The sequence below is a fragment of the Gigantopelta aegis genome, chromosome 9 (assembly GCF_016097555.1).
Source record: "Gigantopelta aegis isolate Gae_Host chromosome 9, Gae_host_genome, whole genome shotgun sequence".
NCBI classification, from domain to species: domain Eukaryota; kingdom Metazoa; phylum Mollusca; class Gastropoda; order Neomphalida; family Peltospiridae; genus Gigantopelta; species Gigantopelta aegis.
The window spans coordinates 71,608,432-71,625,418 of NC_054707.1; the positions used below are offsets into that span (position 1 = coordinate 71,608,432).

The 16,987-nt window shown below is 36.7% G+C and overlaps 2 protein-coding genes across 2 annotated transcripts in view; both read left to right on the forward strand.

The window, feature by feature from the left end:
• Window positions 1-4,858, forward strand: part of LOC121381741 — a 47,363-nt gene extending 42,505 nt beyond the window's left edge. The window contains exons 11-12 of the mRNA XM_041511088.1: window positions 2,861-3,004; window positions 4,854-4,858. Of these exons, the coding sequence (XP_041367022.1) occupies window positions 2,861-3,004; window positions 4,854-4,858 (149 nt within the window). The remainder of the gene's footprint in view (window positions 1-2,860; window positions 3,005-4,853) is intronic.
• The window catches only part of LOC121381743, a 308,435-nt gene that overhangs the window by 120,737 nt on the left and 170,711 nt on the right, over window positions 1-16,987 (forward strand). The gene's annotated exons all lie outside the window — the stretch shown is intronic.

Sequence of the window (16,987 nt, forward strand, 5' to 3'; positions counted from 1 at the left end):
ATATTTCAAGCAGACTGCCTGAAGTTTTCAGTATCACTTTGTAGATGCCAATAGTGTTAATATAAATATCATATAGTTTTTAATTATAAATTGCATTATCCCCAGATCAATGAAAATGTCAGGCTTGGGGAGCCCTGAATCACTTCCTTCCAATATGCTATTAACGTCATCAAATATATTAAATTAAATATATAACATAATCATAGCATTCATAAAGAGATGTTTAGCTTTTTGAAAAATAAAAAAAGAAGAACAGTGAGAGAGAATGCAGGGAACATTTTATTCAGTATAGCGTCGTGATTTGCTGCACAAGTATCAGAGATCGCTACACAATTTTAAAATATTAAACAGTAGTTGCTAATCAACTTTCATTAGACAAGAAATACCACTAATGAAGATTTTGAAAACAAAATGTTCCCTGGAATGATAAAATATCGAGATCTTAAAAACAAGATTTAAAAAAATAATAATTTATTGCTTTATTTTGCTTGCTTGTTTTTTTCCTGTTTTCCAAACAAGCTGAGATTTCTTTTTCTATTATTTAAATACAGAATTATTAATTAAATTTATTATAATTACAATTTTTTTTTAATATAGGTATAATTTTGTCTATTTAAAATTTCCTTTGTAAAATATTTATAATGGCCTAATCTTTGGTTTTGATTTTCCATACTATAAATATTTAATGTTAAATTAATGATACCAATTATAATGTCCGGTATTTGTTTTTCTAACTTGAGTATTTTGCCAACGTCGGTGCAACGTTGTGCCAACGTCGAGCCGACGCCTCGAAGGTGAAATAAATTCGGCGCAAACGCTTCAATGTGGGTTTTTTTTTTTTTTTTTTTTTTTTTTACTATTTACACAAAACCTTCGTAATTTTACATATAAATCCATACATTTTCTGAAGCAGAAAATATTCATATTCATTACGATTTTATGTCACGTTCCAAATACTTACGTGACTGGTTAATGGGAGGGTAAACTCACATAAGAGCCTTATGTGTTGGAACGATGCATACCCGGACCACCAACACATACTGACACTTTAACAAATGAAAAACGCGTAATTTTAGAGTTAATAAAAAAACATGATTATTTCTTCTAACTGGGGGCAGCCATTTTGTTTCGTTTTTGTGACGTCCAGTGGTATAGCTTGGGGCGAAGTGACGGCAGCTCCGTCCAACTCCTCTTAATCACAGTGTAAACAAACGCTCTAATTTACGACAAGGTGCTTCGCTTTCATCAACCTGACTTGTAAAACAACATAAATGACTTGATAGTATAATAAACTATTTAACTAAATATATTTCAATTTGCATCAATAAAACGAAATGGAGTTATAGTATTTTTCTCTTTAAAAAAATCCAAAGAAAAAATGCTTATTATTATAGGCTATTGGTAGGGTACATTCGAGCAAAAACGACCACTCACGATACCCAAGTGATAATTTTCTTTTCTTTGGGACTACGTAATTGGTCAGTTTTGTGATTTTAGATGGGAAAGTCTACTTAATCAAGGTTTTTACAGAATTACTTACCGTAATAAAGTGATAATGTCCATTACGATTTGAGGGGTGTCCGCGCGACTATCAGACAATACCTTGTGATCTTAATAAAAGAGGCACGTCTTTTTAGTGTGTCTAAACATAGTGTCTGGGGACCGTCTAAATATACACCTGCCAACCAGGAACCACAGGTACAGGCCACGGGGAGAAAAGACCAATTAACCAAGAACACACTCCGATTATTATTTCAGTACGTGGGTTAATTTATGTACAAAACATAATACAGTTATTTCAACACTTTGACAATGGTGGCTTATTTTGTATTGAAATATAATATATACTTGTTGCCGGCTTACTGGGATGGATATTATTACAGAACATTGCGATGCATCTGCAAAAATCAGGTATGTTTTGTTTCTTCGGTTCAAAGACTAATTCCTGATGTGCCACGTTAGGTATTACGTAACCACCAGCTCGCCAGAGGGCGTATTCACTGGGATGGTACAAAATGACTGCGCCCGTTATATATATATGTAATAGCCGTCACATTTAAGCGTTTTATTAATTAACTATACGATTATACTTGTTGATATTAAACAATAATGTGCATTATAGATCGTTGAATATGCATACCAGGCCAAATGCCTTAATTGCCCCTTCCTTTAAATTCCCGAAATTAATGCTGGAAATATTTTTTGTTCAAACACAAATGATTGACTGCTGAAGGTGAAGATCAGAGTTTTCCTCAAATGGTCGCAAAGTGGGGTGAGATCGGTCCGAACCAACCATTTGCCAACGTCGTGGCAACGTTAGGCCGGCGACGGCGATAGTGCCGACCGTAGCGACGTTGGGCCAACATAGTTAAAATTACAAATGTTTGGTTTCTTTTATTGATGTCAAAGTAATATTCTGTGAAAAAATTTGGAAAATATATACATTTTATAATATAATTAAGAGCCAGGGCCCAAAATGTTACCATTTTTAATATTGACCGTTAAATTGTTGATTAAATAACATCCTGCAATATCAACATCTTGAAAAGTAAGAAGCTATATTTATGTTTTTACAATATTAAAAAAACCACTTTAAAACTGCCGGAAATATTTACTGGCCCCTAATTAATTTTGTTGAGCTTAAAACAATTTAAAGCTGCTGTCTTTATTGTCTGTTCGTGTATGTATATGAATTGTTGTGGATATGTTTGTGATCATGTGTGTATATCTGTCTGTTTCTCTGTCCGCCTGCTTCCCTGTGTGTGTGTGTGTGTGTGTGTGTGTGTGTGTGTGTGTGTGTTTGCGCTAGTGCGCACATGTGTATTTGTGTATATGTCTAATAACATTTTCTAATTTTCAGACACGTGTTCTGATCACGTGACAGTCACATTCAATAGGAGATCGTGTTCAGAAGTTGTTCGAGAGTCAGCGTCCAACTGCTACATGGACTCTGTCAAAACGTATTGCTGTGGTTCATGTGCACAAGTCTCTACTGGAACACCCGGTATGTCAGAAGAACATCGTCCTCACAGTTTTGTATACTAAAAAAATCGGATAAAATTAAACACCGCTCAATATTTTAGCCTGATGTTTTGCACAGTTGACCAGTGAACGCACCGCCACACAATCGCTGGGTCAATGCCGTATTGGCAAGTGCCGTTTCGCTTCTTGGACATGGGTCTGTTTTTCACGCTTTTTCCGCCCAACATTTTACTGCTCCAGCTTTTGTCGACTTTGCTACTGTCGGGTCATTGTTTAGCAACCGAGGGAACAGAAAAGCAGGTCTTTTTGCGGTTGAAAGTGGTCGTAGAGCAATGCCCAGGCTAAATGAAAATGACCGCCTTCGCGCAATTGGTATGATCTAGGCTGGTATGCTCCATCGCGCTGCTGCTACGCAATTTGGTGACCACATGAACACTATTCAGACTTTGTGTAGACGTTTTCAACAATTTGGTAATGTCAGAGACCGGCCACGTGCAGGTCGTCCACGCGTGACGTCACGACGGCAGGACTATCATATCTGACTCGTGCACCTCAGGAATCGCTTCCAGGTGTTCGCAAAAGTTGAGCATATCCTGTCCTACAGGTGGCACCCGTCAAAAAAATAAATGTGCAAGATGTTTCGCCAAAGAGTTGAAAAGGTATGCACACGTTACAAGAATACAATAGCATCAGCCACCATTTTTTTTTCAGTGATGCATCTATCGTATTTAGTAGATATAGCCTCCACATATTTACAAAAAAAAGCCCGTTTTAAATGCATTCAGAATTGTGTGGACATGATAACAACCTCTCAGCTAGAACGACTTGGCGTTGTTTGAACCCTTCATACATAGAGTATGGCCCTTAGGTATCTTAGAAGTTGTAATATCTATTTAACGTCATATTTATACTAGTAGATCACCGAATGTCTGCGACGGTGTGACTCCAGATCGACTTGTTTGTCAGACGATGGATCGAATATGCTGTCGATCTTGTAGATTTAATTCTGGGACTTCCAGTCTACATGCTAATCATATTATGTTATTTTCACTGTTAGTAGTTTTTGTAGTTCATAAAGCTTCCGACTGAAAATAAGCATGCATCAATCCTTGTTTGTGTAGCAGTATACAATTTTCTCCCCTGTCGCTCGCGGAAAGAGTTGGCTCTTTTTTGCTAAGATTCCTGTTTGTAGGCTTGGTATTAGCAATATGAAATAATTTCGTAAGCTTAGTGATAGCAAATTTCATCATTTACTATTGACGTGACTTTTTGTCCTCACCAGAAGTGCAGTCTGTTTGACTATAATGAGTTGACCTTCGGTATGCATGCACTGGGTAGAATGTGAAACAAGTAAAATAATTTGTGTACTCCAAAGAGATCTGTGACCTGTAATAAATCTAAATTATTTGATTTTTGTTTTAGTTCGTTTTAGGTTTTTATAATTTAATGTGTTCATTGTGTAGAATAAAGCTGCATGTAAATGCTTACCTGTTGTCGTTTCCGTTTGTTGTTCCTTTATTTGTTTCTTCTTTTGTAGCTCGTGGTCTAATCCAGCACATAGCAACGGCAAATACCACAGAAATGAAACAGCACTAACATAACGCATATATAACAACACCCCATATCAGGTATTCGGTATTTAAAAAAAATCTTATTTATTAATATTTAAATACTTAAATAAAAAAAAGTTGGTAGACTGTCGTATTATTGACCAGTGGCCTATTATTGCTCTGTGCGTTTTTGGCACCACATTACCATCTGTCGTGTCGTTACATCTTGTGGCTTCAATATAGCCCGGTTTAGGAGATAGTTCTCCATTAAACATAGTAAAAACAAAATTCTTATACGTATTTTTAAATATTTCTTTGTAGGCTGACCTCTGTAGTATTTAAATGGCCCATTAGTTTGAAGTTACGTATACTATTTAGTACTAACTGATAACATCTGTACAAACATAAAAGCAACAAGAAATGGTGCTTAGCATGATGAAATGTTACATTTTCCCATTTGCAGCAATGGGTCTTTTATATACATTTCCCCATAGACATGGCGGCATATACAACGGTCTTTGGTATACCAGTTGTGGGCTCTGCGTAAACCGTCTAAAACCAGTCGGATGTAGTCCATTTAAAGACGTTTGTTTTGTTTAACGACACCACTAGACATCCGCTATTGGATGTCATACATTTTTCCTAATGCAGCAAGAGATTTTTTATATGCACAGACAGGAAAGCACATACCATGGCCTCTGACCAGTTGTAGTGCACTGGTTGGAACGAGAAAAACAATCAGTTGAACGGATCCACTGACGTGGCTCGACCCTGCGACGCAAGCACCTCAGGCGAGCGCTCAACCAACTGAGCTAAATCGAGTCCGTTTAAAATGCATTGTTGTAAGATCGACCGTTTCGGTGGAGCTAATGAATTTTCCCATTCCAACCAGTGCTTCACGAATGACGTATCATATGAAATAATATGAAGTATTCTGTGTAAATATGTATGTACTACGTGTGTGTGTGTGTGTGCGTGGGTGTGTGTGCTCGCGTGTGTCACAGGGTGTGTGTGCGCGCGTTTGTTTATCTATGTATGCATGTATGTATCAAAGTTTGTTTTGTTTAACGACAACACTTGAGCACATTGATTTATTAACCATCCGCTATTGGATGTCAAACGTTTGGTAATTTTGACATATAGTCTTAGAGAGGAAACCCGCTACATTTTTTCATTAGGTCAGGTCAGGTCATGAGAACAAGCTGTTGTAGCGCACGCCTGTCATGGGCGCAGGTGCTGGTCTTGGCCGACTCCTCAGTCCATAACAGGATCTTTTTTCTCATTAGTAGCAAGGCATCTTTTATATGCACCATCCCACAAATAGGATATCACATACCACGGCCTTTGATATACCAGTCGTGGTGGACTGGCTGGAACGACGGGGGTCGATCACAGACCGACAACTCACCAAACGAGCGTTTTACCTCTGGCTTACGCCCTGCCCCGCTGTAGTAGGTAGTACTAAACCAAATAACTTCGAAGTGCACAGAAATTTTGATAGAGTTAACACCACAAGTCCTGTGACTGGTGATACATGTGAATGTGTTGGTTGTAATAATAATAATAATAATAACTTTCATCTGGGATGAGCATGTTAAAACATTACGTACGTACGTACTCAAATTTTGTGCGAAACCAGGTGTGTTGTAACAACAGCTGGTAATCCGAAAATCAGCCATGAAAGGTACCATTTTCTTTAGTTAATACTTTGAGGTACTTTGTAGTACTGATATTTATGGATCATAGTTTGGTTGACATATTGCATAATTATAATGGGTTTTTTTAAACACAAACGTTAACATGGTCGCCTATGGGATTTTATTTGATATAGTACACCCTAGTAGGTGATAAAGTTAACGTTTACTAATAAAACACATATAAGCAGCGTATCAACACACCCAGATAGTACAGCAATAAAAAGTGTGGCACCTCACATCTAATCTACCTACAAGAAAAAAAAGGAGGGGGGGGGGGGGGGGAGGTCACATACCATTTAAGAGATTTAATTAATGTTTTTAATAGCAACCGTAATTTTTGCTGAAAATTGCAGTTCCATTTTGGTGGGTACCCCGCATTAGTTTCAACGTCTGGTATATACTGCATAACAACTGCATAACAAAAGTGTACTTATTTATTGTCAATGGATAATAGTATTTGCACAAATAATCAATGTCACACATTACTACTAATCACACCCACTGCTGTTTTAACTCCGTAAATATTTGACGGTGTAATAATGAGTAGCCTATGTGGCGACAGCGGGTTTCCTCTAAAAACAGTGTCAGAATGACCATATGTTTGACGTCCAATAGCCGATGATAAATTAAAAAATCAATGTGCTCTAGCGGCGTCGTTAAATAAAACAAACTTTACTTTGTGTAATAATGAGCTCAACATAATGTTTAATAGTGCTAAAGGGAGATCACTAACGAACGTCTCTCATAGCTGCAGTACACCGAGTAAACGAACTTGAATTGTTCAAAGTTCAGTTCAGTTCAATGTTATTGTGAAACACCCGATCTAAAATAGAGCCTAAATTAAATTAGATCAATTAATTAAATAAATTAGGAAAGTTAATTTTAAATATTTAATTAAAAATATTATTTTCTGGCTTGCGCTTTTTAAATATAATTATTTAGTATTAAATGCCACTCCCCTATTAGGTGTAATTTTCCAAATTGACCACTAGTATTCTGGCCCGGGTCAGAAACGCGGGCTATCCAGAGGCCGGGCCCGAGGTGGACATGCCCGAAAACCTTAGTGGTATAGGTGCATGTTAACGGTTACTCTCTCTCACTCTCTCTCTCTCTCTCTTCTCTCTCTCTCTCTCTCTCTCTCTCTCTCTCTCTCTCTCTCTCTCTCTCTCTCTCTCTCTCTCTCTCTCTCTCTCTCTCTCTAACCGGCCTCGGTGGCGTCGTGGTAGGCCATCGGTATACAGACTGGTAGGTACTGGGTTCGGATCCCAGTCGAGGCATGGGATTTTAATCCAGATACCGACTCCAAACCCCGAGTGAGTGCTCCGCAAGGCTCAATGGGTAGGTGTAAACCACTTGCACCGACCAGTGATCCATAACTGGTTCAACAAAGGCCATGGTTTGTGCTATCCTGCCTGTGGGAAGCGCAAATAAAAGATCCCTTGCTGCTAATCGGAAGAGTAGCCCATATAGTGGCGACAGCGGGTTTCCTCTCAAAATCTGTGTGGTCCTTAACCATATGTCTGACGCCATATAACCGTAAATAAAATGTGTTGAGTGCGTCGTTAAATAAAACATTTCTCTCTCTCTCTCTCTCTCTCTCTCTCTCTCTCTCTCTCTCTCTCTCTCTCTCTCTCTCTCTCTCTCTCTCTCTCTCTCTCTCTCTCTCTCTCTCTCTCTCTCTCTCTCTCTCTCTCTCTCTCTCTCTCTCTCTCTCTCTCTCTCTGGTATATTATAGGCTGTGGTATGTGCTATATTGTCTGCGAGATGAAGACTTATTTGTGTTAATTCCAGTCTAGTTAAGTGTGATACATTTAGCATAAAATGTGTGCACTCCGATCAGGTAATGTAGATGTATTTGTTTAAACCAATAATCCTGTGAAAAAGTGCTGGTCTACCCCAGGCATTCATTCATTCATTTCATATCCAACTAAGGCCCAAGCACGCTGTCCTGGCCACACACCTCAGACATCTGAGATGTCTGTCCAGGACCGAGGGTTGGTGCTTAGTGAGAGAGATGTCGATGCATTGGCTTACATCTATCCACTGAGTTGTTTAAACTCCCAAAACAAATTAGAAGAGTTTAAGTTTGTTTTGTTTAACGACACCACTAGATCGCATTGATTTATTAATCATCGACTATTGGATGTCAAACATATGGTCATTTTGACACAGTCGTAGAGAGGAAACCCGCTACATTTTTCCATTAGTAGCAAGGAATCTTTTATAAGCCTTATCCCACAGACAGGATAGCACATAACTCAGTCTTTGATATACCAGTCGTGGTGCACTGGGTTATGTCCCGCCCCAAATTAGAACAGATATGGGTTTTGTTTTGTTTTTTGTATTCATATATGCATTCTATGCAACATATTAAAAATCCACTCTCTAAACTGCGTACTAAATATGAAGTTTTTGGGGTGAAAAGTTGACATAAATGACATATTTTGGACAGTAGCTTCAAATTAAAAAAAAAATCATTTATTACATTCTTTTGTTTTTTAAATAAATGATCAAATAAAGAATATTTTTAATTGTTTTGTATTGAATAAATAAATAAATAAATAAATAATGTAGTTATTTCCCTAAATAGCAGGTGCAGATCCAGAGGTTTGTGAAAGGGAGGGGGTGGGTGGGGCGCCGGACATGGTAATAGGTGCTTTAATAGGCTTTTAATAGGTTTTTTTACGACAGCGAAACAAACGGGGCGTATGACCCTCGGCACCTCTACTTCCCCCACCGGATCCTTGAATAGTACACCTTGCGCCCAACTAAGGTACAGCTTTGAACAATGCACAGTTATTGGCGTACACGACATAACGTTGCATATTAATTAAATGGGTTATGTGCAGCTACTGTATAACAAATAATCTTATTAATCCCACATTAACCAACGTCAGATATAAGCCCATATTTTTTTAATTCCCAATCCCTAAATTCAATATCATGAACATCGTTCAGAAATGTACCTTATGGATGTATCTGAACAATTAGAAGTATAGGCATACGGGCATTACTGTTGCTAATACTCTGTAGCTCAGATTTAAATAGTTGATCTAAGTTTTATGAAAATATGGGAAACTTATGCCTATGGTGTGTGTATGTGTGTGTGTGTGTGGGGGCGGGGGGGGGGGATTCATACATTCCTATTAACTATCTGTATTTTTAAAGTTACTTGTTATCATATGAAAGGTTCAGGTATAGAGACTGATACTGAGGAATAACTTTTATTCATGGTGGTCAAATGTTCGTACAATTCGTGGACTAGTGCAGTCAACTAGTAACACAAAGTCATGGTATTACCCTTTAGATCCGCGAATTTAAATACCCAACGAAATGTGTATTTTAGAAAACCACGAAAATTAAAGCCAACGAAAATTAAGGATTTCATGGTATACATTTATTTGGTCTTGTAGCTGCTGATCGGGTATTGACAGGAAACTAATATACCAGGGAAATGGGAGCTCATACGCTATCATCTCAAGCACTCCAAACTTTTTATCGTTTTACAATTAATCAGTTTCATAGAACAGAAATATAGAAACCTTCAACAAAGATTTGATTAATATAAAAACTCGAATGACAGTGGTACTTTTATTTCTGTGGTCCAAGGTGAAGATTTGCTTAAGTTACTTAACATAATTTAAATGTTCATATTTTGATGAATGGTTACAGTGTTTATCACGTATTTATAAAATTGGACAGTGGGCGATGATCACTGGGATCAGTATCTGTACTCACAGTGGGACATGTTGCTATGGTTTCATAGATGTGATCCCATGAACTACAGTTGTCTAACATGTGGATGCTCATCAGTTGCCACATGAAATCCTTCACGAATATTAATATGATAATTTCACAGTTAAAAGTTCCAAAAGCACACAAATAAATCAATCATAAGAATCAGATCAGGTCAGGTCATAGGTTGTAATGTGCACATTCAGAACAAGCTGTTGTAGTACATGCCTGTCATGGGCACAGGTGTCAACTTTCACTGGCTCATCCATCTAGGACAGGAAATGGTTTGGGGTGGGTCGGAGAGGGGAGCACAAGCAGCCTCAACAAGGTCGATAGCAGGCGAAAGTTGGTTTTAGTGCTATTGAAGTTTCTAATGTCACGTAGTATTAAAGTATTTGCGTAATTTCTTGAAAACAATTTTGACTTATAATTTAGAATGGTTCGTCAAAACTGTAAATGGAAGAATCTGGTACACTGCTTGAACTTATTAAAACACACTGCAGACAGAGTCGATAGCAGGCGAAGGTTGGTTTTGGTGCTATTGAAGTTGCTAATGTCCTGTAGTATTAAAGTCTTTGTGTAATTTCTTGAAAATAATTTTGACGCATAATTTAGAATGGTTCATCGGAAATAAGAATGGAACAATCGGGTACACTCCTTGAACTTAATAAAACACACTGCAGACTACTTATAGCATTCAACGCTGGCCAGGAAGTGAATACTTTGCTTGTCATAAAGAAGGAAAGAAGGAAATGTTTTTATTTAACGACGCACTCAACACATTTTATTTACGGTTATATGGCGTCGGAATCATAAAGAATGAATTGCTACCCATACCAATATCCATTGTTGAAACACAAGCCAGATCCACAGGTAACTGTAAAAGTACTTGTCACGTCAGTCTTGATTGTTGGGAAGGGAACAAAATGTTTGAGAAATATGCTGACAATCAGACATGTTGTATTTGATCGCTATAAGTCTCTGTTAATCAAACTATGTGAAAGAAGTAAATGCACAAGTTGGGGATATACAAACTTGTGAAAAAGGTATCAATACCTCATAATTTACTGAACAGACATTAATGGTAAATTAGCTAATTTCCTCTTTGAAAATGATTTTAAGACTCTGCCTTGAATAGAAAAGTGCCCCAAGCGGTGGGCGCGACACTTTTTATCAAATCACAAGTTAAAAATTCCATGAAGGAAGTACACTGGAGTTTCAGTCGTAAGTGCCTCAACTGGGATACCATCGAAGCCAGGGAACGTGTATGTCGATTTTATAAATTTTATGACAAATGGCCGCTATTTTATTTTTCGCCATTCTGTTTTTCATCATTTAACCATAAAACTAAATTTTAAGATTTTCAATATAGATTGTTATAAATTAATGTATAAACATATATGCTAATGCCATTATTACACCAGTTTCAGCCATTTTGAACCATGAAACATAATTTCTCAGATGCCCAACACACACACACACACACACACACACACACACACACACACGTATGTATGTATGTATGTATGTATATATATATATATATATATATATATATATATATATATATATATATATATGCATACATACATTTTTTTTTTTTTTTTTTTTATTATAAAATTTATATAAAACAAATATTCCAAAAATACCACTTTGTTTACCCCCAAACACAATATTAAGCGGAATTTTAATATGTTATACTGAATACATATGTGAATGCAAAAAAACAACAACAAAAATCATTTTTGTTATAAATTGTTTTGGGTTTACGTAATTGTGGCGTTAAACTGACTGGCCTATAACGTTGTAATCGGTCGACATTTTTCGAATGTAAATGGACCCAAGGCTGAGAGATGAGTAAACCAGTACGTTGTAAAATTAGACTCCCCGGAGGCTGGAAACAACTCGGGTAAATGTAGCATTGGGTGGTGTATCTTAGATATGTCAGTATTGAAATAGCCAAAATATTTATATGTTAATCGCCTGATTATATCTGTGCTAGCATTAATGAGCAGCCAGTGGCTAAGAGACAACAATACGCCCACTTTCTGAAATGAAATAAAATAATTGTTAAAGTTTGTTTTGTTTAATGACACCATTAGAACACATTGAATTATTAATCATCGGCTATTGGATGTCAATTGTTTTGTAATTTTGACGTATAGTCTTAGAGAGGAACCCCGCAGCATTTTTTCATTAATAGACAGGATAGCACATACCACGGCCTCTGACCTACCAGTTGTGGTGCACTGGCTGGAACGTGAAAAAACCCCAATGGGTCCACCAACTAGGATCGATCCTAGACCGACCACGCATCAAGCGAATATTTTACCACTGGGCTACGTCGTGCTCCTAAACTAATTGTATTAAAGGGATATTCTTGAGTTTGCTGCATTGTAAGATGTTTCCGAATAATAAAATACTTCTACGATTAAACTTATATTAAATATATTTTCTTGTTTAGAATGTCAGTGTCTGTATATTCAATGTTTTCTGGTCGTCTCTATTTTGTAACAAGCCCAAACTGGATTTTGTCTTCAAATAATTTCGTACGTACGAAAAATATATTTTTTAGGAAATAAAATGAAATTTAACCTAGTACAAATATTAGAACGGTCGGAAACACGTTTAATATACAGCCACTAATATATTATGCAGAAAAATATTGTTTTATATGTAATTACAATCGTTAAAAATTCCCTTTAATCGATAATATCTTACAAATTGCACCAAACTCAGGAATGTCCGTTTAATAAATCAATTTGCTATAGTGGTGTCGTTAAACAAAACAAACTTAAAACAAACAAACGTGTCCTACAGCAGATGATTAATTAATTAATGTGCTCTAGTGGTGTCGTTAAACAAAACAAACTTTAACTCACCAGACCTACGCCCGGATATCTCAACTTTAGTCAGAATGTCTCAACAAGTGTTCGAGGTCCTTAAAGGAACACACCCTAGTTTTTAAACACTAAGGCATATTTTTTACTATTAGAGCCGTTTTTGATAACTGAAATCATACATTACTTAGATTTCATTGTTTAGATTATCCATTTCCATACATTCGAAGTGTTTTTAGTAATCCTGATTTTTTTTAATATCTCATTTCTCATATTTTTAAAAACGCACGTGCGTCTGAGAAGTAACAGTTATGGAGTAGAGTTTTAGTCTATTTTAGAAGGTATTTCACCATTTCAAAGTCACAGACTCATGTTTCACTCAATTGTAACGGTATCCAAATGTGTTACAGGTTTGTAGATTAACTAAACTTAGTGTTAATTTTCATGGGTTGAAACTAGGGTCTGTCCTTTTAACGAGACATATTTTACAGCGAACTTCGGTAAATGTGTAATTCCTGACACATTTGTTGAGTGGGAGGGTTATGGAATTTGAACGTCTAGAGGAATGCTCAAATCATTAACAATTAGACTGTATTTCGCTCTAATATGTTGTTGATGTATCCAAATCGCTTCCAGGTCACCGCTCGCACAAGAACGACAGCAGTTTGTCATCACAATAAAAGTGATTCCGACAACAAAATCATTATAATTCGCTTCATTCGCAGCAGGTAGTTTCTTTGACCATTTCGTCAGCGCACTGCATTTTCCAAGTTCTTAGACCGCATGTGGGGCCAGTCTAAAGCGTACCGTCTTACCAGTGGACTCTTATTTACATTCTGCTGGGGATGGGGTGAGGTAGCCCGAGTACTCTGACTGTAGAGGGCTAGACGGACAGTTGAACAGATTTTCAGCCCTTACAGTCTGAGACCAAGCTATGTAATTTTCTGGCAATCGCTGCCCACCACACGGTAGTCAAAGATTCCCGCTCTAAAACCACAATAATCCTATAATTGACGTCAAATACATTTACATCGATTATTTTCGAGTTACTTGATTTTACAAAATCCACATATTAATCATCAATACACACACTACTGAAAGAAATCCGACAGCACCCACATTCAGCTAAACTTCGTGACACTCCGTCGTAAGAATTATAAAGCTCGCTGACCTATATCGTGACGTAGGTCACGTGATCACCCACTGGATGATTCCGCCTTACACAAAGTTACAGGGTACTCGGGCTAGGGGTGAGGCTAACGATTTACGACAAAGTAATTTGTCGTCATCCACTGGGATTCCAGTCATATTAAATCTCCTGGGTATGGTACGACAAGACCATCCTTAAAACAACAGCTTTCCTTTATCTGACTGACTCATAAAAAAACCCAATGATTTTGTTATGTCATCACAAACACAATTTATTCTGCTTTTGCATTACATACATTACACACATACATGTACGCACGCACGCACGCACGCACGCACACAAGCACGTGCACTTTGTCATACAGAAATTGAAAGTGAATTGAGAACGCAAAAAAACAACATATCGTTTAAACCTAATTAATAGGTCATACACTGTGCAGTCTTAAGCGGTGGTATTAAAAACTATACTGTTACATCTTAACAAGTTAAGGTAACACTATATCAAATAGCATCCGGCTGGGTCATAATCAAAGTTCAGAGTATACCTAACTTTCAATGGCTACCAGCCTTGCAATTGTTGATAAATGTTTCTGTGTTTATTGTCAAATATATGTCTGATCTGGGCAATACATGTATGCAATTTTATTTTATCCAGTTCCTCTGTGTAGCATGACACTGTGCTTGAAACATTTTAATCTAAGTCCTGAAATATTGTGTGGAACTAGGAGTGATATAAGGACAACTTATTATGTCTAAAGACAGTCATGAAAAGTTCCACTTTCTTCAGTTAATATTTAGGGGTCATGTGTTGTAGCATTATGGGTCACAGTTTGCTTGATATATTACCTATAATACGTTTAGCTACATAGATTACCATTGTCGACTATAGGATTATATTTGGTATAGTGCATCCTACGGGCATTCGGATCCTGGTTGGAGCTTTTATGTGTTTGATTAGCACCAGTCGATGAAACACTCATGCACGGCAATATATAACAATATATGAACACAGACAATATATAGCATAGAGATTGGTACCAATCAAACACCGACAAACTCCAACCAGGATCCGAACGTCCGTGGTGCAACCTAGTGTAATGTCACATCCGCTTGGAGCATAAGACGCTAATAACGGAGTTGACTACGACATTAGAGTTGTTGTCAACAGTCATACTCTTGTCATGACCGGTTATTACATACTGTGAACCGCGGGTCGCTTATTTCCGTTTTAAATTCACGTTAATGATATGCAGTTTATAGACATACAATCTGTAGGATCTCAGTGGAAAATGGAAATGATTTTAACGGGGCGTCTGCAGTTTATGAAAAAACCCCACTTGAAAATCAGTTCTCACATAATGGTCGATTCACTGCGGGGTTGATACAACATCACGATGTAGTATGTATGTCCATCTCCCTATACGTATGTACGTATGGATATGTGTAGTATACGTTTCTTATTATTAATACTACTTTAACTGTTAAACACAAGTACAGTACAAAATAACGAAGAGACCCCAGGCTAGGTTGTTTTATATTACGGTTATTCGGCGTCTACCATATGATTATGAGGGGGCGGGACATAGCCCTGTGGTAAAGCGCTCGCTTGATGCGCGGTCGGTGTGGGATCGATAACCGTCGGTGGGCCCATTGGGATATTTCTCTTTCCAGCCAATGTACCAGGACTGGTATATCAAAGGCCGTGGTATGTGCAATCCTGACTGTGAGTTTGTACATATAAAAGATCCCTTGCTACTAATGGAAAAATGTAGCGGGTTTCCTTTCTGAGACTATACATCAAAATTACAAAATGTTTGACATCCAATAGTCGACGATTAATAAATCAATGTGCTCTAGTGGTGTCGTTAAATAAAAACAAAATTTAACCTATGATTATTTCGACACATGGTCTGGAGTATAACAATTTAGAGAGGAAACCGGCTGCGTCACATAGGCTACCACTATTGAATGGCTGAGAAATTAAATTGTACACGCTTTCCCAAACACAGAAACGCTCGTACCATGGCGTTTAATATGCCAAGCGCGTAACACTGGTTGTCACAATTAAAAACCATTAGGTCAACCGACGGGGATCAATACTAAGACTTATCGCATGTCTGATATAATATCATTTAATAAACGATATATTATTAAACAATATAATATAATAATAAATACTAAACAATACAATATAATATTATAATATATACTAAGCAAGAGAATATAATGTTATATATTAAACAATACAATACAATACAATACAATACAATACTATATTATATTATATTATATTATATTATATTATATTATATTATATACCAAACAATAGAATCTATTATTATATACTAAACAATAGAATAGTATATTATATACCAAACAATAGAATAGAATACTATATACTAAACAACAGATTAGAATATTATATACTAAACAATATAACAATATAATAGAATATTATTTATTAAACAACAGTGTAAGATATTGCTCATGTCATAACAATAACTCCATATCTAACTAGTGTAATATTGGCGTGACAAGTGCGTGACGTAGATTACTTGCTGACCCAATTCGTAGAAAAATAATGTGTAATAGGTCTTAATATCTGCTTACATTTGCGTTGCGGCTTGTTTGCAGTTGGTTTGCAATAAATAAAATACTAAACTATCTTGCCTGTCATACCATTTTTATGAAACTCGTGAACAGTGTTGGTATCTGACTCGCTTCCGCTCGTCAGATACCAAAACTGACAGGGAAGCTCATTTAGTATTCTATACATACTAAACAATACAGAGACTATTTAATACTAAACAAGAGAATATAATATTATATACTAAACAATAGAATATAATATTATATACTAAACAACAAATATAATATTTTGTATATACTAAACAAGCGCTCTGCCATTGAAACATCCATCTGTATAAAACAGATATCAGCAACAACGACGTCGACGACTACAACAACAACAACAACAACAACAACAAAAATAGCTATATCTAGGAACAGTTGCTTTCATTCTTGTATGACATGA